General features: G+C 41.8%; 1 protein-coding gene across 3 annotated transcripts in view; it reads right to left on the bottom strand.

Moving 5' to 3' along the window:
• Positions 1–27,233, bottom strand: part of LOC112248680 (lysyl oxidase homolog 2B-like) — a 70,932-nt gene that overhangs the window by 2,763 nt on the left and 40,936 nt on the right. For all 3 annotated transcript variants that reach the window (XM_024417912.2, XM_024417911.2, XM_024417913.2), the window contains 9 exons: positions 19,751–19,967; positions 9,969–10,152; positions 6,846–6,997; positions 4,926–5,093; positions 3,665–3,830; positions 3,109–3,349; positions 2,346–2,461; positions 1,832–1,968; positions 1,407–1,518 (listed from right to left, as the gene is read on the bottom strand). In XM_024417912.2, coding sequence (XP_024273680.1) covers positions 1,407–1,518; positions 1,832–1,968; positions 2,346–2,461; positions 3,109–3,349; positions 3,665–3,830; positions 4,926–5,093; positions 6,846–6,997; positions 9,969–10,152; positions 19,751–19,967 — 1,493 coding nt within the window. The remainder of the gene's footprint in view (positions 1–1,406; positions 1,519–1,831; positions 1,969–2,345; positions 2,462–3,108; positions 3,350–3,664; positions 3,831–4,925; positions 5,094–6,845; positions 6,998–9,968; positions 10,153–19,750; positions 19,968–27,233) is intronic.

The following is a 27,233-nucleotide window of genomic DNA, read 5'->3' on the forward strand; positions in this document are numbered from 1 at the left end:
CCAAGTGACCTTTGTGGGCTATGGATAGAACACGCGCATGCAGGCTACTCGGGACCACAATGCACAACCCTCGAGAGCCACAGACGTCTTCCCAGCAAGAAGGTTTGTGCTTCACCCTGGCAAAAGGCACCAGCTCTTCCGGCACACGTGCTGGCCATCCAGTGCGTATGTAGGTGTGCAGGGTAGACAGTGTGAGGTCCTGTTCCGATGCTTGCTTCAGTTCCTCCAGTTCAGTTCTCAGTTCCTGACACGGCTGGCTGAAGGGGAGCGTAGAGCATTTGTACGAGCTCTGTTTTGTCGTCTGGCAAGACAATCAGAGTAGGAGTGTCAATTGAGCGTCAGAGGAGGTCTGCAACCATGTTATCCCTCCCCAGAGAGAACTTCAGCTGTTAGTCATACTGTCTGAGGTGGTTGACCCATCTGTGCAGCCGAAGTGACTTGTGGCCAGTTCCTGAGGCTCACAGTAGCGTCGTGAGAGACTGGTGGTCAGTTCGGAGCGTGAACAGCCGGACGTATAGGTAGAGGTACCACTTTTCGCATGACAAGCACAGGCCAGTGCTTCTCGTTCGACCACAGAGTACCGTTACTTAGTGGGGCTCAGGGCCCTCGAAGCAAAGGCGATGGGCCTCTCAATGCCATTCTGCAGCTGTGAGAGGACAGCTCCTAGTGCTCCAGCTGAGGAATCACAGGTGGCAATGGTGGGGCAGACGGGGTCAAAGTGAGCTAAGACTGGGGCTGTGGTGAGCTGGCTCTTCAGTGAGCGGACCGCGTCTGAGCAGGCCCGTGTTCAGGCCCATGGCTCGTCCTTCTTGAGGAGCTGACGAAGGGGCGCTGTGGTCTGAGAGTAGTGGGGCAGAAACCGGAGGTACTAGGCTGTCATGACCAAGAATGAGGCCACCTGAGAGGCTGAGGTAGATTCTGGGATGCAGTGGACGACTTCAATGTTCGACATGAGTGGGCCAATGTCTTTGGCCGACAGGCGGACTCCTACAAACTCAACGGCCGGAGCTGTAAAGGTGCACTTTTCGCCGTTCAGGGCCAGGTTGTTTTACAGTAGAGGACTGAATACATCACTCTGACATTTTATGACATGTGCCACTCATTCTGACAACCCATTCATACGTAAAGCAGCACACTGTCGTAAGCCATTACAACATACAGTAACATACATAACACCCACGACAGCAGTTGTGTAGATCCAACAACTGCGTATGCCTCCACCAAAAATGAATGGCATATAGCTGGGTCAATATATCTTGACATTAGTCTACTTCTGAAAACATCTAACTTTCATTTATGAGTGAAACGATCTTTTAATTCAAGCAGGGTGGTGGAACAATGCAGTAACACAGAATGTCTGATGTAAAACAGTCGCTCTACCAATGCTTGGTGCACCATTGCCTCACCATTATGACAGCTGTACATCCATATACGGTGGCCGTCGTATCTGCATCTGCACTTCATGAAGTTATTGGAGTAGTCGGACTCAGGCACCTCATAGTTAGGGTTAATAACAACCTGTGGGACAGAGGCAAATGGCCATATTGACATTCTAAAAAGTGTCTGGCAGAGGCAACTAGTCCAACATGGAGATGACGAGGAAGCCAATCCAACTCTACAACTAACAAAATACATAGTTTGCATACTACATGAAAACCTCAATCGATAACATAGAATAATAGTGGTGGCATGACTTTGGTTACGGCCAAAATTGCACCCTATTCCCTATAGTGCACTACTTTTGACCAGAGCCCTATCAAGAGTAGTGCACTATATGGGGAATAGGTTGCCATTTGGGAGTTTACAGCATGTAACCAGCAAAGTCACTTACCTGGAATATGTAATCTCCGGGCTTAATGTCTGTGATGTCGATCCACTGGCAGTCAATATCATGTCTGTACGTATCCCAGCAGCCCACAGTGATGCCTTGTTCCCCAAAGTTGGCACACTCATATCTTTTCTCAATACCTGCCAAAGTTATAATCAATCAAAGACAAACAGGTAAGCACAGACTTTTGCACAATGGATGCTTTTGTGAGTGACAGTTGGGCTATTGCTCGGAGTTGGATGGATATAGGCTGTATTATGTTCCGCTTGGAGTGAGGAACACCGAGTAGACGAGGGCTTTCCACAGTACTGAGCTGAACAGAGCGTAGCCAAACCTACTGAAAATGCCTATTTACACATCTGCCATAGTTACTGGAACCAGGCTGAAAGGAACGACACAGTTTGGTTCAGGTTGGCATAATAGTGTAAAAAAGGGTCAAAGGTTGCCGGAGGGTGGCATGAATGGGGAAGTTGCATGGCCTCGGTCAAAAGTAGTGCACTTGGGAATAGGCTCTTACCTTCTTCACATTCGGTGTCCTCCAGACAGAAGCTGGCCTTGTGTCCCTCTGCCACCTTGGTGCCATTGAGGCTGAGCAGGTCGTAGTGGGTGAACACCTCCATGCTGTGATAATGGCTGGACACAGAGAGAGACACGTTTATTCAACTAACCTCTAGTTTGCAATCACAGTGCAATCACAGTGCAATCACAGTGAGGTGCCTAGTATATTCTCTCTGAAGCAGATAGGTTTTTATACAAGAGCTCGAGACACTGTTGAAACACATGGCACCAAGGCCAAAGAAACCGAAAATAAAAAATGTATTTTAAAAAACGGTATATATTTAGTGATTCTATGTATAATCCCACAGGGCCGTTGGCAGAAGGCTGATTGGAGCGCCACTGCATGCTGTCATGTTTTGGCCACCTGAGGATACACCAAGGGTTTGATGTGTGCAGAGCTGGTGACTGTGTGAAGCTGCCAACTTTGCACAGTTCATCCAATGCCTTGACCACAAACATCTGAGACATTTCAGTCCATGGTCAATTACAGGGCAGAGAACTTATGGAAATGGAAAACTTTCAGTGGAACTTTCTCTAAACATATCGTTTTTTTGTTGTTGCTTCCGACAGTTATTTCCAAACAGTGTTAAAATAACCAATCCTGTCGAGCGACACAACTGTGAGGTTAATAAATCACCAATTTAAACAACAACAAAAAAAGGAAATGATCGTACAGTTTCACAGACAGACAAACAGACAGCAAAATCCATGGAGCTACTTGCCTGTGGCAGTCATGCCACACCCAGGAGTGGCGTTCAGCCTTGGGACGGAAGTCAGACTGTCCGTTGTTGTGGATCTGGGAGGAGAAGCGCAGCAGGCGGCGGTGAGAGCTGGCAGGGGTCTCACTGGAGGTGGTGGATAGGCAGTTCTCCTCATAGGCACACTGCAGCATGAACATGGGCCTGTCCTCCATATAGGTGGTCTGCTCCACTATCTGGGGGTTCAGCACCAGGTCAGGGGCAGCTGAGGGGAGAGCAGGGAGTTGTGGCGGTTACAGGTTCGAAATCAGACCATACTTTATCCTCACAATTTACTGTAACGTGTCGTCCTGCTGACTACGGAAATTACAATGTTACAGATCCGCACTCACAAGATTGAAAGATGAGATTGCAGGTAGGATGAGCCTGAAGGATGCTTATAATAGCCATTAAGTCATAGTAGGCCAGGCGGGACAAATGCATGTTTTAGCATGCAAGCAATCATCCTCTTTCAATGCAAGACATCTAGTCCAGGCAGACGACTGTCTGTGAGGAAAAGACAGTATGAGTTCCCTCTTACTCTCTGAGCAGGAGACTCCAGCAGCATTGCGTCCCCCTCCTTTAGGACAGGTAAGATGAGGTCCATGGTGCAGGCACTGGGAAAGGGACATCTCAGTGCCAGAACATCGCACTCCACTCATCACCACAGGGTCAGCACTCACCTCCCCTGGCCAGTACCACGTCTCCTACAGGACAGGAACACAGCATGATAGCAGTCATTGAGTGATTGAGATCAGACAGAGAATTTGTGGAATTTTGTCATAGGTTGTGTTTGCTATGCTAATATCTTATTATATTTATATGTTCAAATAAGTAGTTGGATAATTTAACAGTACATGTATGTAGATACCAGTAAGTGTAAATGAGTTGAAAATGTACCGGTAGTATTCACATTCACTATGGATTCAAGGAGGATAGCAAGACATACTGTATGGGCAAAGCAGTTTTTCTACCAACCACAAGAGGGTTGGTATCTATCTGCAACATTAAAGCTGATCTACCCCCTAAATGAAAAACTTTTTAAAAAAAATATAAATATATATATATATTTTTTTTTACCACAAGAGGGGGCAACCTGTTCATTATCTCTCTAGCTATGCATTAGTGGCACTGTTCCTTGGCTTAGTTCTTCATTTATCCCTGAAGTGTAGCCATCACAAACATTAAAACCAACTACAGACTACAAAGTAGACAAGGTCTAATTGTATTCATACGTTGTGTTATATTGTAATTCAGGAGTAACAGTAATCATTCCTCATAAATCTCTGTTCTATAGCAACCATCATTTCCACCATTCCAAGGTTTACAGAGATTTTCCAAACACACTATTACTGTTATCAAGCAGTCTAGTAAAAATCCATTTGACACAACAAATACTGTGCTGTCTGATGGGAAGGTCTGCGTAATGCTTCTCAGGTGCAAACAGTTAAGAGATGACGGTCCTACAACACCAGAGGAGGTATTTGTCACCCTTAGCAACTAGAGACATACACACACAGTTTTAGAAGACTGAATGAGGGCCCTAATTTGGGAAAGCTGTCATTTGGAACAGAATTGATGTCAAAAGGACAGATTACATGGTATGGGGGACAAGGAATTTTTTGGATTCACAACAGGCTGATGACCTTTTTTCAGTAGGGTAACTGTACAGTCGCTGTAATGCTGCGGAGAGCACTGCTGCATGTTCGGACAGGTCGTCAAAATTAGGACTTTGTTCTTAATTGATTTACCTGTATAAATAAAGGTTCAATAAATAGACATTTCAAAAAAACGTTTCTCACCTGGAAGGCATTGCTGGCGAAGCCGAGGTCAAGCTGTCTGCACACGACCATAGCCTCGATGGTGCCCCAGCCATCACTGCACACCGTACCCCATGCCTGGGAGCCGTTCCTCTCCACCAGCACCTCCACACGCCCCTCGTTTGGGTTACGTCCCCCACTCAGACGCAGCTGCACAGAGAGACACATGAGAGGTATTTAGCTACAAACACACAGATAGCAGCAATAGGAATACTACTTTGTCCATTACTGCACTATACAATGTTTATATTTTAAGAAAGAAAGAAATGTACTGTAGGAAAATGTTCAATCTTATTGACTATAGTGATGAGAACAGCACATACAGTGGGGAGAATCATAGGTACACTTCAACTGTGAGAGACGGAATCTAAAACAAAAATCCAGAAAATCACATTGTATGATTTTTAAGTAATTAATTTGCATTTCATTGCATGACATAAGTATTTGATCACCTAACAACCAGTAAGAATTCCAGCTCTCACAGACCTGTTAGTTTTTCTTTAAGAAGCCCTCCTGTTCTCCACTCATTACCTGTATTAACTGCACCTGTTTGATCTCGTTACCTGTATAAAAGACACCTGTCCACACACTCAATCAAACAGACTCCAACCTCTCCACAATGGCCAAGACCAGAGAGCTGTGTAAGGACATCAGGGATAAAATTGTAGACCTGCACAAGGCTGGGATGGGCTACAGGACAATAGGCAAGCAGCTTGGTGAGAAGGTAACAACTGTTGGCGCAATTATTAGAAAATGTAAGAAGTTCAAGATGACGGTCAATCACCCTCGGTCTGGGGCTCCATGCAAGATCTCACCTCGTGGGGCATCAATGATTATGAGGAAGGTGAGGGATCAGCCCAGAACTACACGGCAGGACCTGGTCAATGACCTAAAGAGAGCTGGGATCAGTCTCAAAGAAAACCATTAGTAACACACTACGCCGTCATGGATTAAAATCCTGCAGCCCACGCAAGGTCCCCCTGCTCAAGGCAGCGCATGTCCAGGCCTGTCTGAAGTTTGCCAATGACCATCTGGATGATCCAGAGGAGGAATGGGAGAAGGTCATGTGGTCTGATGAGACAAATAGAGCTTTTTGGTCTAAACTCCACTCGCCGTGTTTGGAGGAAGAAGAAGGATGAGTACAACCCCAAGAACACCATCCCAACCGTGAAGCATGGAGGTGGAAACATCATTCTTTGGGGATGCTTTTCTGCAAAGGGGACAGGACGACTGCACCGTATTGAGGGGAGGATGGATGGGGACATGTATCGCAAGATCTTGGCCAACAACCTCCTTCCCTCAGTAAGAGCATTGAAGATGGGTCGTGGCTGGGTCTTCCAGCATGACAACGACCCGAAACACACAGCCAGGGCAACTAAGGAGTGGCTCCGTAAGAAGCATCTCAAGGTCCTGGAGTGGCCTAGCCAGTCTCCAGACCTGAACCCAATAGAAAATCTTTGGAGGGAGCTGAAAGTCCGTATTGCCCAGTGACAGCCCCGAAACCTGAAGGATCTGGAGAAGGTCTGTATGGAGGATTGGGACAAAACCCCTGCTGCATTGTGTGCAAACCTGGTCAAGAACTGCAGGAAACATATTATCTCTGTAATTGCAAACAAAGGTTTCTGTACCAAATATTGCAATAACATGCAAATGAATTACTTAAAAATCATTCAATGTGATTTTCAGGATTTTTATTTTAGATTCCATCTCTCACAGTTGAAGTGTACCTATGATAAAAATTACAGACCTCTACATGCTTTGTAAGTAGGAAAACCTGCAAGATCGGCAGTGTATCAAATACTTGTTCTCCCCATTGTAAAGTCTCCGTTAAAGATAGTCAGGTAAAGAGCACAGGCTAACACACAGACACACGCACACAGACACAAGCACACAGACACTCACCCTCTCCTGGAAGCCCATTGCTGGGACGTTACACCTCACGGCTGCATCCTCCTCATGGCTGCAGCCCAGCGACTCTTTGTTGAAGAAGCACTCTGTGATGGACTTCTCAAAGCCAGAGCACTCAATCTCATTCATATGGACTGGGCCCATGCCTGGGAAACACACAAAAGGAGAATAATACTGGTAAGAGATGGGGCAGAGACTCTTGGAGTTGACTCTTTCCCAGATGTTCAGGGAAGCTAAAACAACAGTTGAGTGTGGCCAAAAAAAACGGTGTGGTTCCACGTTGACAGGTAAATGGAACTGTGGTGAATCGAAGTCAAAGTCCAAGACTTGGTGTTTCAGTCAACAAGCTCATGGGAGACCACGCATTTGAATGCATTGCAGGACTGCAGGGTCTTGTCAACACTTTATTAGATGAGTTTCATTATTGAAGGTCAAAGAGGATGTTTTCATGTCTGTTCTAGCTGGTCTGCTATTAAGATGTGTCTTTTTGTAACTTATTTTCCTGGAGGCCTTAGATACAGAGATGCTGTTCCTTTCTCCTTGACAGGAGTAAATCATGTGGGGAAAATATTTTTTTCCAAAAGGAACAACCAGTCCAGAATTCTCTCTGGATGCTTCTCAAATGGCACCCATATCGCCACTGTCTGAGGAAAACCTTGTAATAAAATATTTGCCGATTTAATTTACTTTTATACATTTATTGAAAGCAGTAACTCCCTTCAATGAACACTGAACATGTCAGGACTCCAGGACCCCAAACAATCTATAAAAAGAAACTCCAAATGTTTCAGAAATGTTTGTTAATGGGAAAATTGTATGTTTTGAAAAGTTCCTGTTTTGGAGATAAGAGGTTTTCATCAGACAGCAACGATATAGTGTACTACTTTTCGTCAAGGTAGGGACTATGTAAGGGATAGGGTGCCATTTGAAACTTAGCCCATCTGCTGTTTCCATGTTCTATAATGTGCCCTTATTCTGTAATTTACTACTCCTTTTTTCAGTCTCATGCCTGTGTGGACTAGCTCAGAGATAAAATTAATAATAGCTGTACCTATTCGGAAAACAGCAGTGTGCAATTCCTTTCAACCCTGTTATAGTGTCCCGTGTAGCTCAGTTGGTAGAGCATGGCCCTTCACTTCAGCCTCACTGAAAATAGGTGAATTATTTAAAGACACATTTAAATCAAATCAAACTTTGTCACATACGCCGAATACAACAAGTGTAGACCTTACCGTGAAATGCTTGCTTATACAAGCCCTTAACCAACAGTGCAGTTCAAATAAACTAAAGTAACACAATAAAACAAGGCTATATACAGGGAGTACCAGTACCAAGTCAGTGTGCGGGGGTACAGGTCAGTTCATTTGGGCATTTGTACAAGTAGGTAGGGGTGAAGTGACTATGCATAGATAATAAACAGTGGGTTGCAGAAGTGTACAAAACAAATGGGGGGGGTGTGGGATGATGTACATAGTCCAGTGGGCATTTGATTAGTTGTTCAGCAGAATTATGGCTTGGGGGTAGAAGCTGTTAAGGAGCCTTTTGGTCCCAGACTTGGCACTCCGGTACCGCTTGCCGTGCGGTAGCAGAGAAAACAGTCTATGACTTGGGTGACTGGATTCTCTGACAATTTTATGGGCTTTCCTCTGACACTGCCTATTATATAAATCCTGGATGGCAGGAAGTTTGGCCCCAGTGATGTACTGGGCCGTACGCACTACCCTCTGTAGCGCCTTACGGCCAGATGCCGAGCAGTTGTCATACCAGGCAGTGATGTAACCGGTCAGGATGCTCTCAATGGTGAAGCTGTAGAACTTTGAGGATCTGGGGACCCATGCCAAATCTTTTCAGTCCCCTGAGGCCTGAGGGGGAAAAGGTTTTGTTGTGCCCTCTTCACGACTGTCTTGGTGTGTTTGGACCATGATAGTTCGATGGTGATGTGGACACTAAGGAGCGTGAAACTCTCGACCCGCTCCACTACAGCCCTGTCGATGTTAACGATTACAGTTACTGTAAGATCTGCTGAATACCTCATTTTGACTGTGAGTCAGCGATACCTACTGTATATGGGCCTCTGTTATTGGTCTGCCTCTGCAGAAAAAAAACATCCATGGTAACTAATATCCCCGCAGGTAACACTGAGTGAGAGAAAGCTGGTCAGTAAATAGTATGTCCTCGTTTTGGCAGGGCCCATGTCCCTGGAGAGAAAGACGAGGTCTAGAATAAGGGAGTGGATACATGATGTACTCTTTAAATATAGTATTTCTCTTCACTACAGCCTTTCAATTACAGTCCTGGAATATGGCAAGTATGGCCTTGCATTGTTCAGCTCTGTGACTGTGACTCAGTGAGCCTGTATTCACAAAGAATCAGAGTAGGAATGCTGATCAAGGAACAGGTCCCCCTTTTTCATGTTATCTCAGTCATTATGATCCAAAAGGCCAAACTTATCCTAGATCAGCACTGCTACCCTGTGAAGCTTTATGAATATGGGCTCCGAACTGCAGAGAACAAATAACAGGTTTACCTGATCCATTCCATTTCTATAACCCAGCCTGATCCGGTCCTCCAGCAGACTTCCTGTTTTTCAGGTCAGGGTTAGTGACGGCTCAAAAAGTCGGCAAATAAGGGATAGTATTACAGACTGTTAGATCTTTTGGACATTTTCCCTTTGCAAAATTTGGTGAACACATGTAGTTCTAAAGCTACAGTACACAATGAAGCTGTTCATGTAGATGTTTCTTTGTATTCCAGGAATTCAAGTGGTTATCTCAGATTTCTACTCAGACTTTGCGCAGTTAGGCCAATGTTGTTTGATTGACTGTTGATTGAAAATGGTGAAACAAACCCAATACTCTTGGACAGCTACTCTAAAAATGACCAGACAAACTTGCATGACCTCTAAACTGATTTTGATGACCTATGTAATAACAAAGGTGTGTTTTTAATCTATTCAAGGCCTTTTACATAGATCAAACATTATAATAGTCAACTTCATCTTCAGCCCAGTCCACTGCTAGTCTGACCAATATGTTGGAATGCCCATCATGTACTTGGCCAGATGTAATGTTGTGATTGGCACTGTTATTGTAAGTAGGACTGAGTTCCAATCCCTACCCTGTCCAAGCCGACCACCAGACAGGGCCTCCTTGGCACTCCCGAAGCCCAGCTCTCGACACACCACCGTGGCTGACAGGAGGCTCCAATTATCATCACAGATGGTTCCCCACTCGCCGTTCTTTAGCACCTCCACACGACCTTCCCCTACGATGGCCCCACCGCGCAGACGCACCAACGTTTGCTGCAGGAACAAGAGGGAGATCAGACTCATAGTAGGCTGAGTTATTTGAACACCCAAAGCAAGGCATATGCATTAAGTCACATGAACACATATTGAAATATGAAAGACAACAGAAGGTACAGTAAGTAGACCTTACTGGTCCAAAAAGCAGAAATACAGAGTTCAACTTTCCATAAATGAATGATTCCTTATAGAGAAATAAATAACTGTCTAGAGGTTGCCATCTATAAAGAGTTACAAAACCTCCGTTTTGAATTGGCTCTTTCCCAGACTTTCTGAGAAGCTAGAAGAACGATTGAGTGAGGGCTGTGAGGCTACAGACTGGGTGGCTCCAAGTTTACACAGTGGTACATGTTACTCCCATTTACAGTTTTGGCAAATTGGAAGTGGACACATTAGTAGCATAACCGTATCTTATTTACTCCGATTTGTAATTACAGACAGCAATGCATAAGTGTTTGCATGCAGTTTGGGATTGACACTGATTTGTGGTTTGTGTTCCCATACCAAAAAAGGAAACTATAACCTATGTTTATTCCCAGTATACATATAATATTCTAAATAGGTATCTGAAAAATATAAAATACCAAAGCCATCATAGAATGTTTACATATTCGAAAGCAGTAAGTATTTGAGTGATGCCTGAATATTTCTTAGGTGAACCTGTGGCAGGGAAAGAGGGAAATATGGTTTTGAAAATGGGATTGACAATTTGAACCAAAGCAGGGACAGGAATAGCATTCTCAAATTGAGAGAATTAGCTCATTAGCAGTGTGCCATATTAGCAGTGTGCCCAAACAACTCTGGCATCATATCGAAGTCTTATTCTGCCTCAAGGCTTCTGCCTCAACTAGTTCAGGATCCTAATACTTCAGTGTAAAAATAATGCTTTCACCATAATTTGTCAATATATTGTGACGTGGAATCTACGTAGAAAATACATTGGATTGATTTGGAAAAAGTAATCAATGTAAACTGTGGTTTTGAGGGTGAAATTTCAACCATAGGATTATGTCATCATGGTAACCAAATTTCAGCATAGACAAACCTTGTATAAAATAAGTTGAATTCGTACCTTTAAAACAACGTCAGATCATCAACATTATATCCACTATCAGAAAAATAGACTGGGCAGCACCTCCTACTGGATAATGTATCTATCTACAGCTACCCTTTGGTCTCCCAAAGAGAGTTTTAACCAAACCCAGTGCTGTTTATCTTTGATATTTGTCACATACTATTAAAACCGGTTTTAAAACTTCTTACTGAAATCCCGTTAACAGGATCGATTTGACAACAGCCAGTGAAAGTGCAGGACGCCAAATTCAAACAACAGAAATCTCATAATTAAAATTCCTCAAACATACAAGTATTATACACCATTTTAAAGATAAACTTGTTGTTAATCCCACCACAGTGTCCGATGTCAACAAGGCTTTACAGCGAAAGCACACCATATGATTATGTTAGGTCAGCACCTAGTCACATAAAAACACAGCCATTTATCCAGCCAGAGAGGAGTCACAAAAAGCAGAAATAGAGATAAAAATTAATCACTAACCTTTGATGATCGTCAGTAGATGACACTCATAGGACTTCATGTTACACAATACATGTATGTTTTGTTCAATAAAGTTCATATTTATATCCAAAAATCTCAGTTTACATTGGCGGGTTATGTTCAGTAATGTTTTGCTTCCAAAACATCCAGTGATTTTGCAGAGAGCCACATCAATTTACAGAAATACTCATCATAAATGTTGATGAAAATACAAATGTTATACATGGAATTAAAGATATACTTCTCCTTAATGCAACCGCTGTGTCAGATTTCAAAAAAGCTTTACGGTAAAAGCACACCATGCAATAATCTGAGTACAGCACTCAGAGACCAAAACAAGCCATACAGAAAACCCGCCATGTTGTGAAGTCAACAGAAGTCAGAAATAGCATTATAAATATTCACTTACCTTTGATGATCTTCATCAGAATGCACTCCCAGGAATCCCAGTTCCACAATAAATGTTTATTTTGTTCGATAAAGTCCATCATTTATGTCCAAATACCTAATTTTTGTTTGCATGTTTAGTTCACAAATCCAAATTCATGAGGTGCAGGCACTTAGTTCAGATGACAGTTCCATTACAGTTCGTAGAAACATGTCAAACGATGTATAGATTCAATCTTTATGATGTTTTTAACATAAATCTTCAATAATATTCCAACCGGACAATTATTTTGTCTTTAGAAAGGAAAAGGAACGCAGCTAACTCTCACGGGCGCGCGCGACACTGAGCTCATGGCATTCTGCCAGACACCTGACTCAAACAGCTCTTATTCTCTCCCCCTTCACAGTAGAATCCTGAAACAAGGTTCTAGAGACTGTTGAAATCTAGTGGAAGCCTTAGGAAGTACAATCGGACCAAATTTAACACTGTATATTGGATAGGCAAAGACTTGAAAACCTACAAACCTCAGATTTCCCACTTCCTGGTTGGATTTTTTCTCAGGTTTTTGCCTGCCATATGAGTTAGACAGCACTCAGACTCAGACAGCATTCAAACAGTTTTAGAAACTTCAGAGTGTTTTCTATCCAAATCTACTAATAATATGCATACAGTGCCTTGCGAAAGTATTCGGCCCCCTTGAACTTTGCGACCTTTTTCCACATTTCAGGCTTCAAACAAAGATATAAAACTGTATTTTTTTGTGAAGAATCAACAACAAGTGGGACACAATCATGAAGTGGAACGACATTTATTGGATATTTCAAACTTTTTTAACAAATCAAAAACTGAAAAATTGGGCGTGCAAAATTATTCAGCCCCTTTACTTTCAGTGCAGCAAACTCTCTCCAGAAGTTCAGTGAGGATCTCTGAATGATCCAATGTTGACCTAAATGACTAATGATGATAAATACAATCCACCTGTGTGTAATCAAGTCTCTGTATAAATGCACCTGCACTGTGATAGTCTCAGAGGTCCGTTAAAAGCGCAGAGAGCATCATGAAGAACAAGGAACACACCAGGCAGGTCCGAGATACTGTTGTGAAGAAGTTTAAAGCCGGATTTGGATACAAAAAGATTTCCCAAGCTTTAAACATCCCAAGGAGCACTGTGCAAGAGATAATATTGAAATGGAAGGAGTATCAGACCACTGCAAATCTACCAAGACCTGGCCGTCCCTCTAAACTTTCAGCTCATACAAGGAGAAGACTGATCAGAGATGCAGCCAAGAGGCCCATGATCACTCTGGATGAACTGCAGAGATCTACAGCTGAGGTGGGAGACTCTGTCCATAGGACAACAATCAGTCGTATATTGCACAAATCTGGCCTTTATGGAAGAGTGGCAAGAAGAAAGCCATTTCTTAAAGATATCCATAAAAAGTGTTGTTTAAAGTTTGCCACAAGCCACCTGGGAGACACACCAAACATGTGGAAGAAGGTGCTCTGGTCAGATGAAACCAAAATTGAACTTTTTGGCAACAATGCAAAACGTTATGTTTGGCGTAAAAGCAACACAGCTCATCACCCTGAACACACCATCCCCACTGTCAAACATGGTGGTGGCAGCATCATGGTTTGGGCCTGCTTTTCTTCAGCAGGGACAGGGAAGATGGTTAAAATTGATGGGAAGATGGATGGAGCCAAATACAGGACCATTCTGGAAGAAAACCTGGAGTCTGCAAAAGACCTGAGACTGGGACGGAGATTTGTCTTCAAACAAGACAATGATCCAAAACATAAAGCAAAATCTACAATGGAATGGTTCAAAAATAAACATATCCAGGTGTTAGAATGGCCAAGTCAAAGTCCAGACCTGAATCCAATCGAGAATCTGTGGAAAGAACTGAAAACTGCTGTTCACAAATGCTCTCCATCCAACCTCACTGAGCTCGAGCTGTTTTGCAAGGAGGAATGGGAAAAAATGTCAGTCTCTCGATGTGCAAAACTGATAGAGACATACCCCAAGCGACTTACAGCTGTAATCGCAGCAAAAGGTGGCGCTACAAAGTATTAACTTAAGGGGGCTGAATAATTTTGCATGCCCAATTTTTCAGTTTTTGATTTGTTAAAAAAGTTTGAAATATCCAATAAATGTCGTTCCACTTCATGATTGTGTCCCACTTGTTGTTGATTCTTCACAAAAAAATACAGTTTTATATCTTTATGTTTGAAGCCTGAAATGTGGCAAAAGGTCGCAAAGTTCAAGGGGGCCGAATACTTTCGCAAGGCACTGTATCTTAGCTTCTGGGTCTGAGTAGCAGGCAGTTTACACTGGGCACCTTATTCAGCCAAGCTACTCAATACTGCCACCAGCCATAAGAAGTTAAAACAAAAAACACTCTGAGTAGGTTTTAGGGTGATGCTAAGACACTGCCCAGATAAACTCTGAGCCAGGAGTAAAATCAACTCATAAATGTTTATTTCACCTGGTAATCATGACAGTTTGAGGTACAGCAAAGGAAAGATAGTGATGACGGTCAATGACATTGTTGCAAATTATGGGGAATAACCAATTGCAATGAGGCATCGCAAGCTGGGAACTCTATAGCTCGCTTCAGACAATCACGGTGAATGTGACTGTACATATTAATATTGCAAGGGTAAAACGTTTGATATAATTTCGCTTGACACAATCACTTCTCTTAATTATCGCCTAATGTTTTGGCTTGCAACCTTTTTTTGAGATTTTCTGGTTGTTAATTTAAAAGCTGAATTTTGACATTTTTACCATTATATCAACACATTCGTCACTACCGTTTAACAACCAATGAGGTATATAAACCCTGGATTGCTATTGCTATATATTGGCCATTGAGAGGCTTTGAAGCCACCGGTCGGCCATATGCGACTCATTTCAGGAAACTAGACTTATGTCGCACGTCACTACTTCACAGGAGAGCCATTTGAACGTAAACAGGTTTTTTTTAAATCAAAATGCATTTTTTTGGCAGAAATGCCTTCTGGAACATGTGAAGTTTCATGTGCCGTAATAACAAACGTGTATGCCATCTATAAATACAAATAAAATTGTTAAATTACGAGCCTAGTTGGTTTAGCCACAGAAAAATACATGATTGGCTGAGATAATGGGTGGGCTGGACATGCCGAGAGATGAGTTCGGATTGGTCTGCCATGTAGCATGCTTCTGTCTATAACATGAGCTGGTCAGTATGTGTAGGTAATCCTTTCTAACGCGGCTTATTGAAAGATATAACGTAGTAGAACTGCAAAGCTGTTGCTCTCCACTTTCTGGAGGACTGAGTTTTGAAATCAGTGGAATGCACAGTGGAATTAGAGTATGATAGCTTAGGAGATGGAGAAGATTCTGGCGTTTGAATGCAAATATGCAGACGGAGTTGAAAAACGAACACCTGTATAAAACACCAGTCTTTGGATTACATCTTCAAACTAAGGCAACCATGGCATCCATGACAGAGAGGGAGAAACATCCATCCATGTATACGGGTAAGATAGTCCAGCTAGCCTCATTTACACATTTCTAATTTTGTAAGAAAGTCGTTTTCATTCATAGTTAAAGAGTACTGTTAGCTAGCTATCTAACGGAAACACAAAACACACAGCACAGGTACTCACACGCACCAACGGCCATTGTAACAATAATCGACAAGACCATGGAAACCAAAGGGCACATATATACAAATACTAATCAGTGGGATTAGGAGACATGTGTGCGTGATGAAAGTTCCGGAGGGATCTGTGACATTAGTCATCATTAGTCATCACATTTACATAAGTATTCAGACCCTTTACTCAATACTTTGTTGAAGCAAATTTGGCCGCAAATACAGCCTCGAGTCTTCTAGGGTATGACAGTACAAGCTTGGCATTTGGGGAGTTTATCCCATTATTCTCTGCAGATCCTTTCAAGCTCTGCCAGGTAGGATGGGGAGTGCCACTGCACAGCTATTTTCAGGTCTCTCCAGAGATGTTATATCCGGGCTCTGGCTGGCCCACTCAAGGACATTCAGAGACATGTCCCAACGCCACTCCTGTATTGTCTTGGCTGTGTGCTTAAGGTCATTGTCCTGTTGGAAGGTGAACCTTCACCCCAGCCTGAGGTCCTGAGCGCTCTGGAGCAGGTTTTCATTAAGGATCTCTTTTTGCTCTGTTCATCTTTCCTTGATCCTGACTAGTTTCCCATTTCCCTGCCGCTGAAAAACAAACCCACAGCATGATGCAGCCACCACCATGCTTCACCGTAGGGATGGTGCTAGGTTTCCTCCAGACGTGACACTGGGCATTGAGGCCAAAGAGTTCAATCTTGGTTTCATAAGACTAGACAATCTTGTTTCTGAGAATCTTTTAGGTTCCTTTCGGCAAACTCCAAGCGGGCTGTCATGTGCCTTTTACTGAGGAGTGGCTTCCGTCTGGCCACTCTACCATAAAGGCCTGATTGGCCTTTAGTACTGCAGAGATGGTTGTCCTTCTGGAAGGTTCTCCCATCTCCACAGAGGAACTCTGGAGCTCCGTCAGTGACCATGTGGTTCTTGATCACCTCCCTGACCAAGGCCCTTCTCCCCCGTTTGCTTAGTTTGGCTGGGCGGACAGCTCTAGGAAGAGTCTTGGTTGTTCCAAACTTCTTCCATTGAAGAATAATGGGGGCCACTGTGTTCTTGGGGAACTTTAATGCTGTAGAAATGTTTCGTACCTCTCCCCAGATCTGTTCCTCAACACAATCCTGTCTCGGAGCTCAATTCCTTCGACCTCATGGCTTGGTTTTTGCTCTGACTGTCGACTGTGGGAACATATATAGACAGGTGTGTGCCTTTCCATATAATGTTCAATCAATTGAATTTACCAAAGGTGGACTCCAATTAGGTTGTAGAAACATCTCAAGGATGATCAATGGAAACAGGATGCACCTAAGCTCAATTTCGAGTCTCATACCAAAGGGTCTGAATACTTTTTTTTTTACCCCTTTCTCTCCCCAATTTCGTGGTATCCAATTGTTAGTAGCTACTATCTTGTCTCATCGCTACAACTCCCGTACGGGCTCGGGAGAGACGAAGGTTGAAAGTCATGCGTCCTCCGATACACAACCCAACCAAGCCGCACTGCTTCTTAACACAGTGCGCATCCAAACGGGAAGCCTGCCGCACCAATGCGTCGGAGGAAACACTGTGCACCTGGCAACCTTGGTTAGGGCGCACTGCGCACCAGCAACAGGAGTCGCTGGTACGCGATGAGACAAGGATATCCCTACCGGCCAAGCCCTCCCTAACCCAGACGAGGCTAGGCCAATTGTGCGTCGCCCCACACGAACCCAGAGTCTCTGATGGCACAGCTGGCGCTGCAGTACAGCGCCCTTAACCACTGCGCCACTCGGGAGGCCCTATTTGTAATATGTTTGCAAACATTTCGAAAAACCTGTTTGAGGAAATTGATTGATGAGGACATTTAAAAAATATATATATATTTTTTTTTAAAGTCTAACGTAACAAAATGTGGAAAAAGTCATGAGGTCTGAATACTTTACGAATGCACATCTCCTTTAAATGTTGATATTAAATATTACTTTTGAAATACAGTAAAAAGCCTAAAGTTAAGGCTATCTTACAAACTAATGCAACATTCAACCTTTAAATGAGTAACACTTTCATGATCACATTTTGAGGTTACTGTAACTATACATTTCTTCCTATGTAATCATATAAAGCTGCATGTTCAAGACAGCGTGCATAGGTCATCGCAGGTCTGTGGATATCTTCACAATTGTTTTAATAATTCGTTCAGAATATCAAGCAGCATTGATCACTTGCACAATGTACTTTTAATGTAATTTCAACTGCAATCCCGGTCATTTGGTTCTGCTATTAGATAAAGCTGTTGTGAAATGTACTCTGGATCTGGACAGCCTTGAGGCAGAGCTAAACATGTATAATGGTAATATACTGCGTCCCAAATCGCCACCTATTCCCTTTATAATCCACTACCTTTTACCAGGGCCCATTAGGCTCTGGTGAAAATTAATGCACCATATAGGGTAATGGGTGCCATTTGGGACATACCCTATGGGATGTCCCTGGTTATGCACAGCTCGCTACAAAACACTGAGATGTGGAAAGTGACAGAGCAGGCAGGCATGCATTCTAATGTAAGATCTTAATTTGAGCCAGTTTGCTACAGCAGGAAAATATTTCTGCAGCAACAGGAAATGTGAATTATTATGTGGATTAAAATTAATGGACATTTTGAATCATTTTTCGTAAAGGAAAATCAAGTCTGAAATTTCAAAGTGGAAATGACAAACTTCCGAAGCTTTTTTAAACCTCCAATACACTACAAGTTTGACATTTCTTGCATTGCTTTAAAGTTCTCTTGCAACAAGGTGATCAAATTCAAATTCACACTAGTCGTAAACAACAGGTGTAGACTAACAGTGAAATGCTTACTTACGGGCCCTTCCCAACAATGCAGAGAGAAAAATATAGAAGGTAATGTACATATACTGTAGGTAAGGGTAAAGTGACTAGGCAACAGGATGGATAATAAACAGTAGCAGCAGCTTATGTGTTGAGTCAAAATAGTTAGTGCAAATTAAGATCCTACATCTGTACAGCACTTGGATGTGCAAAATAGATGTGGGATTCCCACAAGATGTTTTCATTAGACCAGCATGAATTATCTCCTTCCCACAGATCCTGAGTCCATGATGATGAATCACTTGACAGTAAACATACAAAACTGCAGATGGGCTTAACAAAGCCAAGTAGCTAAAGTGTTTCTGAGTGTCAGTGTTTTTTAGTAATGCGTCTCACAAAAGTACATTGTCCATCGATCTCTCACAGGATTCATCAGATCAGCGATAAATTAACACACTCATAGTGACAGAATATAGTTCGACCCCCACAGCTACAGTATTTCTCCTATCTACTGTATGTTTTATTTGCCATAGCCCAGCAGTGGCACAGCAGAAATCTGACTGAATAATAGAAATAGAATCACTAGAACAGGTATCCCCAGTCAAGTCAATAGGTCTGGCTGTATCCGGTGTTGTGATTATATTTCTATAGAAAGAATGCAGTGGTTTAGTAACTCCGTGGTGGCAAAACTGGCCTTTTCCCTTTATTCAGATTACAACATCTCACTTTGGTTATTTGAAAATGAAATCATCTCCAGAATATCACTATTTTTTTTAAACAAGTCATATAAAGCTAGTTTGAAATTTTATTTGAATCCACCAGACAGATGAATATTACAACAAATATTATGACTAAACTCAAATATATAATTTGATTTTTTTTTTTTTTTTACATTATTTTGAGGGGGGAAAATGGCATAATATTTGTTAATGGTATTATAAATAGGACTGGTGAAGTTGTCACACATGCAGCTAACAAACATATATGTACATGTCTGCTATATCCAAAATTATAACCAACTGATTGCAGCATTACCGCAAAAATGCAAGAAGCAAGTGGATTTCGATGTGCCGATTCCATGGCACATGGTTTATGAACTAATACACAAAACAATGCCAGGTTCAAAACGTAGAGTTTTTCCAATTGAAATTATTATACAAAATTATTGCAACCAATAGAATAAAAATACATGTATGTGGTGCCTACCTCTTGTCTAAAGGCCTTCCTGAAGCCTGTCATGGGGGTTGGGGAGAAGGCTCTTCCTGGCACACAGCTGACCACCACGGGCGTGCCCCCACCACAGGTGCTATTGGCCTTTGCTGCCACGGCATGGCCCAGCTTGCAGCTTGACACGTGGGCCTCGTTTCCAGTGCAGTTGACAGAGTAATCCCAGTAAGAGGGCTTTCTCCTGCGAGCAAACATCCTGAGAACACAGGGAACACATAGTCAAATAACAACATTTCATACACATGGCTGCTATCCCTTTTTCCCTAACACCTATACACTACAGCAGCAAACATAACCGTATGTAGTGAGCCAGTGGGTAAATAACAGGGCATATCCGATTACAAAGGGTTCAGTATTAGGATACAGATGTGCATGTTTAGTCTGGGATGTGAACAACACGTGAGGTTAATTGAGGTCTTCCAGGCCTGTATGGATGTTAATCCATTCCTTTCCTTTTTAATAGTTAGCCAACCAAAGTGTTTAATGAACATTTAGGGCAGAACAGCGTGTGCTCATCCTGCGTCTATATCACATGTCTGAGAGGTGTACATGAAAGCAGATTAAAGAGGAGGAGACACGCACACGGCATTGGTTTTCCATTTGGAACCTGGATAAAGAATATTGCCGCTCACTGTCTGGAACCCAACCAAAGCCAGCGTTCTAAGCCATTGAGACTGCGGGGGACATACAGAAGTTGTGAGTGTTGGATGGAAAAATAGAACTTCGGGGGAAAAAGGACCGAAAAAGCAATCGCATGTTTGTTTTGGAACAGTGATCTATTGCTACGCTTTAATGGAAAACTGCAATTTACACAGTAATGTGGGGTATTATCAACAATAAAATATTGAGAAAGCATTATACTGCAGCATACTGTAAATCAGGGTTCCCCAAATGGCAGTGATTTTATTCTAAGCAACAAGAAAAACACATTTTGTTTTTAAATATATTAGTTTTAATTATTGGACATAAATGACTTCAAAAACACAAGCAAATCAGCTCCAAGTGATCTAGGAAATCTGTTCCAAAGTATTTCCACAAATAAAAGAGGGATATACAGTGCATTTGGAAAGTGTTCAGACCCCTTGGCTTTTTCCACATTTTGTTATGTTACAGCCTTATTCCAAAATGGATTTAAAAAAAAATCTCAATCTCCTGTGACACGCAATAAATACCCCGTAATTACAAATTAAAAACAGTTTTTTAGAATTTTTTGGCAAAAAAATAAATAAAAACAACTGAAATTTCACATTTACATAGGTATTCAGACCCTTAACTCAGTACTTTGTTGAAGCACCTTTGGCAGTGATTCCTGCCTGGAGGCGTCTTGGGTATGACACAACAAGCTTCATGCACATGTATTTGGGAAGTTTCTCCCATTCTTCTCTGGAGATCCTCTCAAGCTCTGTCAGGTTAGATGGGGAGCATCGCTGCACAGCTATTTTCAAGTCTCTTCAGTGATGTTCGATTGGGTTCAAGTCCGGGCTCTGGCTGGGCCACTGATGGACATTCAGAGTTCTGAGCACTCTGGAGCAGGTTTCCATCAAGGATCTTTCTGCTTTTTGCTCCATTAATCTTTCCCTCGATCCTGACTAGTCTCCCAGTCCCTGGCACTGAAAAACATCCCCACAGCATGATGCTGCCACCACCATGCTACACCGTAGGGATAGTGCCAGGTTTCCTCAAGACTTGACACTTGGCATTCAGGCCAAAGAGTTCAATCTTGGTTTCATCAGACCAGAGAATCTTGTTTCTCAAGGTCTGATAGTCCTTAGGTGCTTTTTGGCTCCAAGCAGGCTGTCATGTGCCTTTTACTGAGGAGTGGCTTCCGTCTGGCCCCTCTACCATATAGGCCTGATTGGTGAAGTGCTGCAGAGATGGTTACCTTTCTGGAAGGTTCTCCTATCTCCACAGAGGAACTCTGGTGCTCTGTCAGAGTGACCAGCGGGTTCTTGGTCACCCCCCTGATGAAAGCCCTTCTCCCCTGATTGCTGAGTTTGGCCTGGCGACCAGTACTAAGAAGAGTCTTGGTGGTTCCAAACTTCTTCCATTTAAGAATGATGGAGGCCACTGTGTTCTTGGGGACCTTCAATGCTGCAGAAATGTTTTGGTTCTGTATCTCCACCCTACAGAATCCAGTACAATACCGTATTTTTGGAGTGCTACATCTTTTTTGGACCACTATGCACGCCTCTTATAAGGCACACCTCGAAATATGATAATGAGCCAGAAACAACAATACCATTATTATATTTTGAGGCATGCCTTGTTGCAACTGTTAGTGTGAGTCTGTACCAATTTAACTCATATGTGGTTATAATGCCCCATCAATTTATAAAATATAAGGGCCAGATTGGAATGGCAGCAAGTTTTAAATATTTATTGCTTAACCTCTTGGAACCCCCTCTCCTGGATCCGGGAGAATTGTCATCAACTGACACTAATTAGCATAACGCAACGGGCAAAAAATATTACTAGAAAATATTCATATTCATGAAATCACAAGTGAAATATATTGAAACACAGCTTAGACTTTTGTTAATCACCCTGTCATCTCAGATTTTGAAATGATGCTTTAAGCATTTGTGTAAGTTTATCGATAGCATAGCATTATGCCTAGCTAGCAGCAGGCAGCTTGGTCACGAAAATCAGAAAAGCAATCAAATTAAATCGTTTACCTTTGAGCTTTGGATGTTTTCACTCACGAGTCTCCCAGTTAGACAGCAAATGTTCATTTTGTCCCATAAAGATTATTTTAATATCTGAAATACCTTCGGTTGTACTTCATATTTGGTTGAGAAATCCACCGGAAACTGCGGTCACGACAACGCCGAAAAATATTCCAAATTAGATCCATAATATCGACAGAAACATGGCAAACGTTTTATATAATCAATCCTCAAGGTGTTTTTCAAATATCTATTTGATAATATATCAACCGGGACAGGTGGCTTCTTAGTAGGAAAGAGAGAAACAATGGCCGCATTTGTCAATTACGCACAAAACACTCTGAGAGCCTCCAGCTGACCACTGACACAATGTTGTCGTTCAGGCTCATTTTAAAAAATAAAAGCCTGAAACTATGTATTGTGACACTAGAAACATTAGGGAAGCCATAGAAAAAGGAATCTGGTTGATATCCCATTCACTGCTCAATAGGGACGCATAGGAACGCAGAGCTTTCTTAATAAGAGTCCCTTCCCGATTGGATTTTTCTCAGGCTTTCGCCTGCAATATCAGTTCTGTTATACTCACAGACAATATTTTTACAGTTTTGGAAACTTTGGAGTGTTTTCTATCCTAAGCTCTCAATTATATGCATATTCTAGCATCTTGTCCTGACAAAATAGCCCGTTTACTTTGGGAATGTTATTTTTCCAAAAATAAGAATAGTACCACCTAGTTTCAAGAGGTTTTAAGTATTTTGTCATGTCCTTTTGGTCTCTTTTGCACTGCAGTTGCTGCCAGTTTAAAAGCCTTTGTTACGGCTTCTAGAAGTTCAAAGGAAGTTCAAAGGATCTAAGAATCAAAGGATCTAAAATTGATATGATATAATGTGCTTACACATTACCTAGCAGCCAAACCCGCTTGCACCAATCCCCATGTAATTCAGGTGAAATACTGTGAAATCTCCCCCCAATGAATTTAATTAATTAATTCATCCATTCATTAATGTATTATGATTATGGTAGCATTTACTTTTTTTACAGTACAATACAGTCAATTCTACTGTATTGTACTGTATGTCATTACACAGTACTCACTTTGATACTGTATTTAGATTACAGTAACTCCTTTACGGTGTACTTTTCATCAGCTTGAAAGTTTGCAGGTGCTATCATCTATTTTGAAAGATGCATTTTTTAAATGAAACATACCACAGCACGGATGACATGCATCTGGAAGATGTGTACTCAACCCTTATGACCTCCAAATGATTTGGAATATGCTAAGTTAAACTAGAGGGCATACAGAGGCATTTGAGCAGAGGCAAAGTTTGGATTATGAAATAACTGTAGACATTGGCTCTGTGCCGCCGCCTAGACCAAACACCAGACTATAAAAACAATCTGCATGTTTCATGGGTTTAAACCAGGTGCAGGCCGGGAGAGATGGAAAGTTTGGAGCTGCTGTGCTGTGTTTACCTAAGAGGAAACTTCTCTCCTTCTCTACCCCTACTGAGACAGTATATTCAAGGTTGCTTCAGATCTAGAGGCGAGAGCTAAGGTTTGAGTGATTAATAACCGCTGGCTATTCCTCTGCAGGTTTCCGCGTGTATGTAAGAGTTAGATCTTTCCCCAGCCAAGTCAGTACCCCATTACGACTACTTTAAGGAATGCACTGATCCGGTATACACAGTATATATACAAAGGGGGGGAAGGTCACTTACAGTTTTTCTCAATTGCGTACAAGCAATTTTCTATAGCAGAACACCTATGATCAAATACATTTACAGAATTTCAGAAATGTTCTTGCTTTAGTACCTGACTTGCATATCTTAGGTGCTCTAAGGTCCGGTTGTAAGGCAAGAAAATGACTTTAAATACAAATGTCATCTAGGCAATGGTTGAGGATTTTCATTATTTTTTTTAACAATATTGCAGACATTCAGAGATGTAGAAAATGAAGTTGGGTTACTTCTAAGTCATCATCTTCGACATTGTGACCCTCCATTATGGAGCTTTGCTTTGGTGTGGATTGAGGCCTATGCACTCATATTAGTTGCGTTCCTCACGTCCTCCATTGTATTCATCTTTCCTTATTTACTATTGTGGATTGTGATGACGCCGATAAATGAATCCTGCACACAATGTGCTTTAAAAAAAAAAATGTTTTTAAATCAAAAATAATATTGGATTTAATGTGTATGAAATTGTTTGGTGAAGTATGCATAAAAGGAGAGTACTTGCCCATAATTCAGCACCTTTGGATAGTTGTTTTTCCAATTTTGATCATCATGATTTAGTGACTGCAACGAAAATGTATTGATCTACTGGGATTTTTTAAGGACAGACTATCTTACTGTTTTGTCTGCTAGGACTCAAGAGATAAGTATCGTTGCATTAATCATTTTGAAGGCAGACATGTTCTTTTGATGAATGTACACTATCTGCAATTTTGACTGTATAATATCGTTTTGATGAATGTATTTCTGTTTTGAGAAGGCAATATCATTTTGAACAAGCATTTCATGTTTTGCAAAAGGCCAGAAATTTCTGTGCCGTGCAGACTCTGTTTTGAAAATCGACAACATTGTTTAAAACATTTTTTGTAGTATTGAGAAAAACTGTCAATTCTAAGAGATTGTGTGATGTGAAGCAGAATACAGGATGTTTTTGTATTATTGTTCTGTATTAACCCCCTAGAGTTGATGTCCGCGCTCCGCGGAAATATAATTAGCATTACAAAAAAAATCCCCATCAAAATCCGTCTTGTTTAAGCTCGAGATATATGTTTTTTTGCTTGGGCTACGTCTCAATCCGCCAGGTCAGAGTGAGTAGGGATGACCTGTGATCTCTTGATAAGTGTGTGAATTGGACCACTTTCCTGTCGAAATGTAACAAGCACTTTTTGGTTTCAGGGAAAATGTATGGAGTATAAAGTACTTTATTTTCTTTAGGAATGTAGTGAAGTAAAAGTAAAGTGGGCAAAAATATAAATAGTAAAGTAAAGTACAGATACCACAAAAAACGACTTAAGTAGTACTTTAAAGTATTTTTACTTAAGTACTTTACACCACTGATTAAGGCAAATATGTTCGCTATTCGATAAAGTGGAGCACCAATAATAAAATAAAAAAATATCCACAGCGAGAGGGTAAGAAGGTTAACGTTCTGGTGAGTTGTACGTTTCAGTAGCTAAAGTTTCAGTAGCATATTTGGGTGTGAAAGAAACCACATAGGTTCATAATTTCCACTATGAGAGAACTCTTATTTAATTGTTATTTGTTTTGTTATTTTTTGTTGGGGGGCTTACAGGTGCATTATCCATTTCAAATTACAGTATATGTTTATAAAACATGTACTGTACCCACGATCTGCCCTAGCAACTAGGGTTGCTGGTCAGTCACCCACCACCATCGGCAAGGGTACGGATTCCATATTTGGACCATTGGGGGCGTTGCAAAAGGCCACCCTCCAGATCGCAAGGGGTTATTGTGAAAGGAGTATGGGCATGACATTTTGATTTGCATCAAATTTAAATTGTGTGCGCAATAGTAGGACAAAAGCATAGTTTACATTGTTTAAGGGATATATCAGTGAAGACCACCTCTTCCAGGGCAATAGGAGACGCCATATCTTTCTATACTCAGCCAGGGGACTGAAGAATCATGTCTAAACCAATTTAGGATGGGATGAAATGCTAGTGCCTGAAAATACCATTTAAAATTTGATATGGATAGGCCCATGTCTTTTCCCATCTGCAAGTTTTTAAATTTTATCCTTGTCATATACATTTTGTAACAAGGGAAGCATTGAACTACAGAAATTCCCATATGTTCCAAAAATGCCCAAAGATATGGCCATTCTAGTCTATCAAAAGCTTTTTCTTCGTCGAGAGATATAACTGCCCAAGGAGATTTGGTTTCTGACGAAGCATGTAAGATATGAAATAAACTACGGAGTTTATCTGAAGATAAACGTTTTTTTAACAAACCCCCTTCGGTCCAGATCTACCCATTTGGGTAATTACGTTTCAAGACGGGACAACATCATTTTTGAAAATAGTTTAATATCTGCGTTTATCAAAGACAGAGGGCGACAGTGAGAGCACTGGGAGGTGTCCTTAGCTTTTTTTAAATAAAAGCAAAATTAGTGCTGTACTTACATCCCTTCCCAATGAACCTTTATGAATGGCTGTATTAATCATTTGAAGTAACAGTGGAACTCAACAGACCTCAGGAGGTCAACCAGGTGATTTGCCTTTATTGATGATACCTAATTCCCTTTTGAGCTCATGGAGAAACATTTGGTATTTCTGTTTTTTGACATTTGCATTTCTGAAACCTGTTTTCGCTTTGTAGCTATGGGGTATTGTGTGTAGATTTATGAGGGCTGTAACGTAACAAAATGAGGAAAAAGTCAAGGGAACTGAATACTTTCCTAATGCACTGTACCTGGCCACCGCGGGGGAAAATGTCACCATATGCGCAGCCATGAGCCTCAAATGGGGTCATCCACCGCCATGCCACCCTTGGACTATAGAACACTGCCCATCTCCTTAATTTCCTGAACACCTTACAGTACATGTCAATCTTTTTCACCCAGAGCAGAGAGTGCCAGGTGATGCTGAGCAGCAAATGTATGTTCTAATTTGGGACAACATACGTTTCCATCGGGCTACTCAGGTCAGCAACTGCTTCCATGACTATCCCAGGTTTACAATTCTTTATATCCCACCATATTGCCAATTCTCAACCCCATTGAGGAGTTGTTTTCAGCATGGCGTGGAAGGTGTATGGTCG

The sequence above is a fragment of the Oncorhynchus tshawytscha genome, linkage group LG04 (genome assembly GCF_018296145.1).
Source record: "Oncorhynchus tshawytscha isolate Ot180627B linkage group LG04, Otsh_v2.0, whole genome shotgun sequence".
Taxonomy (NCBI): Eukaryota; Metazoa; Chordata; class Actinopteri; order Salmoniformes; family Salmonidae; genus Oncorhynchus; species Oncorhynchus tshawytscha.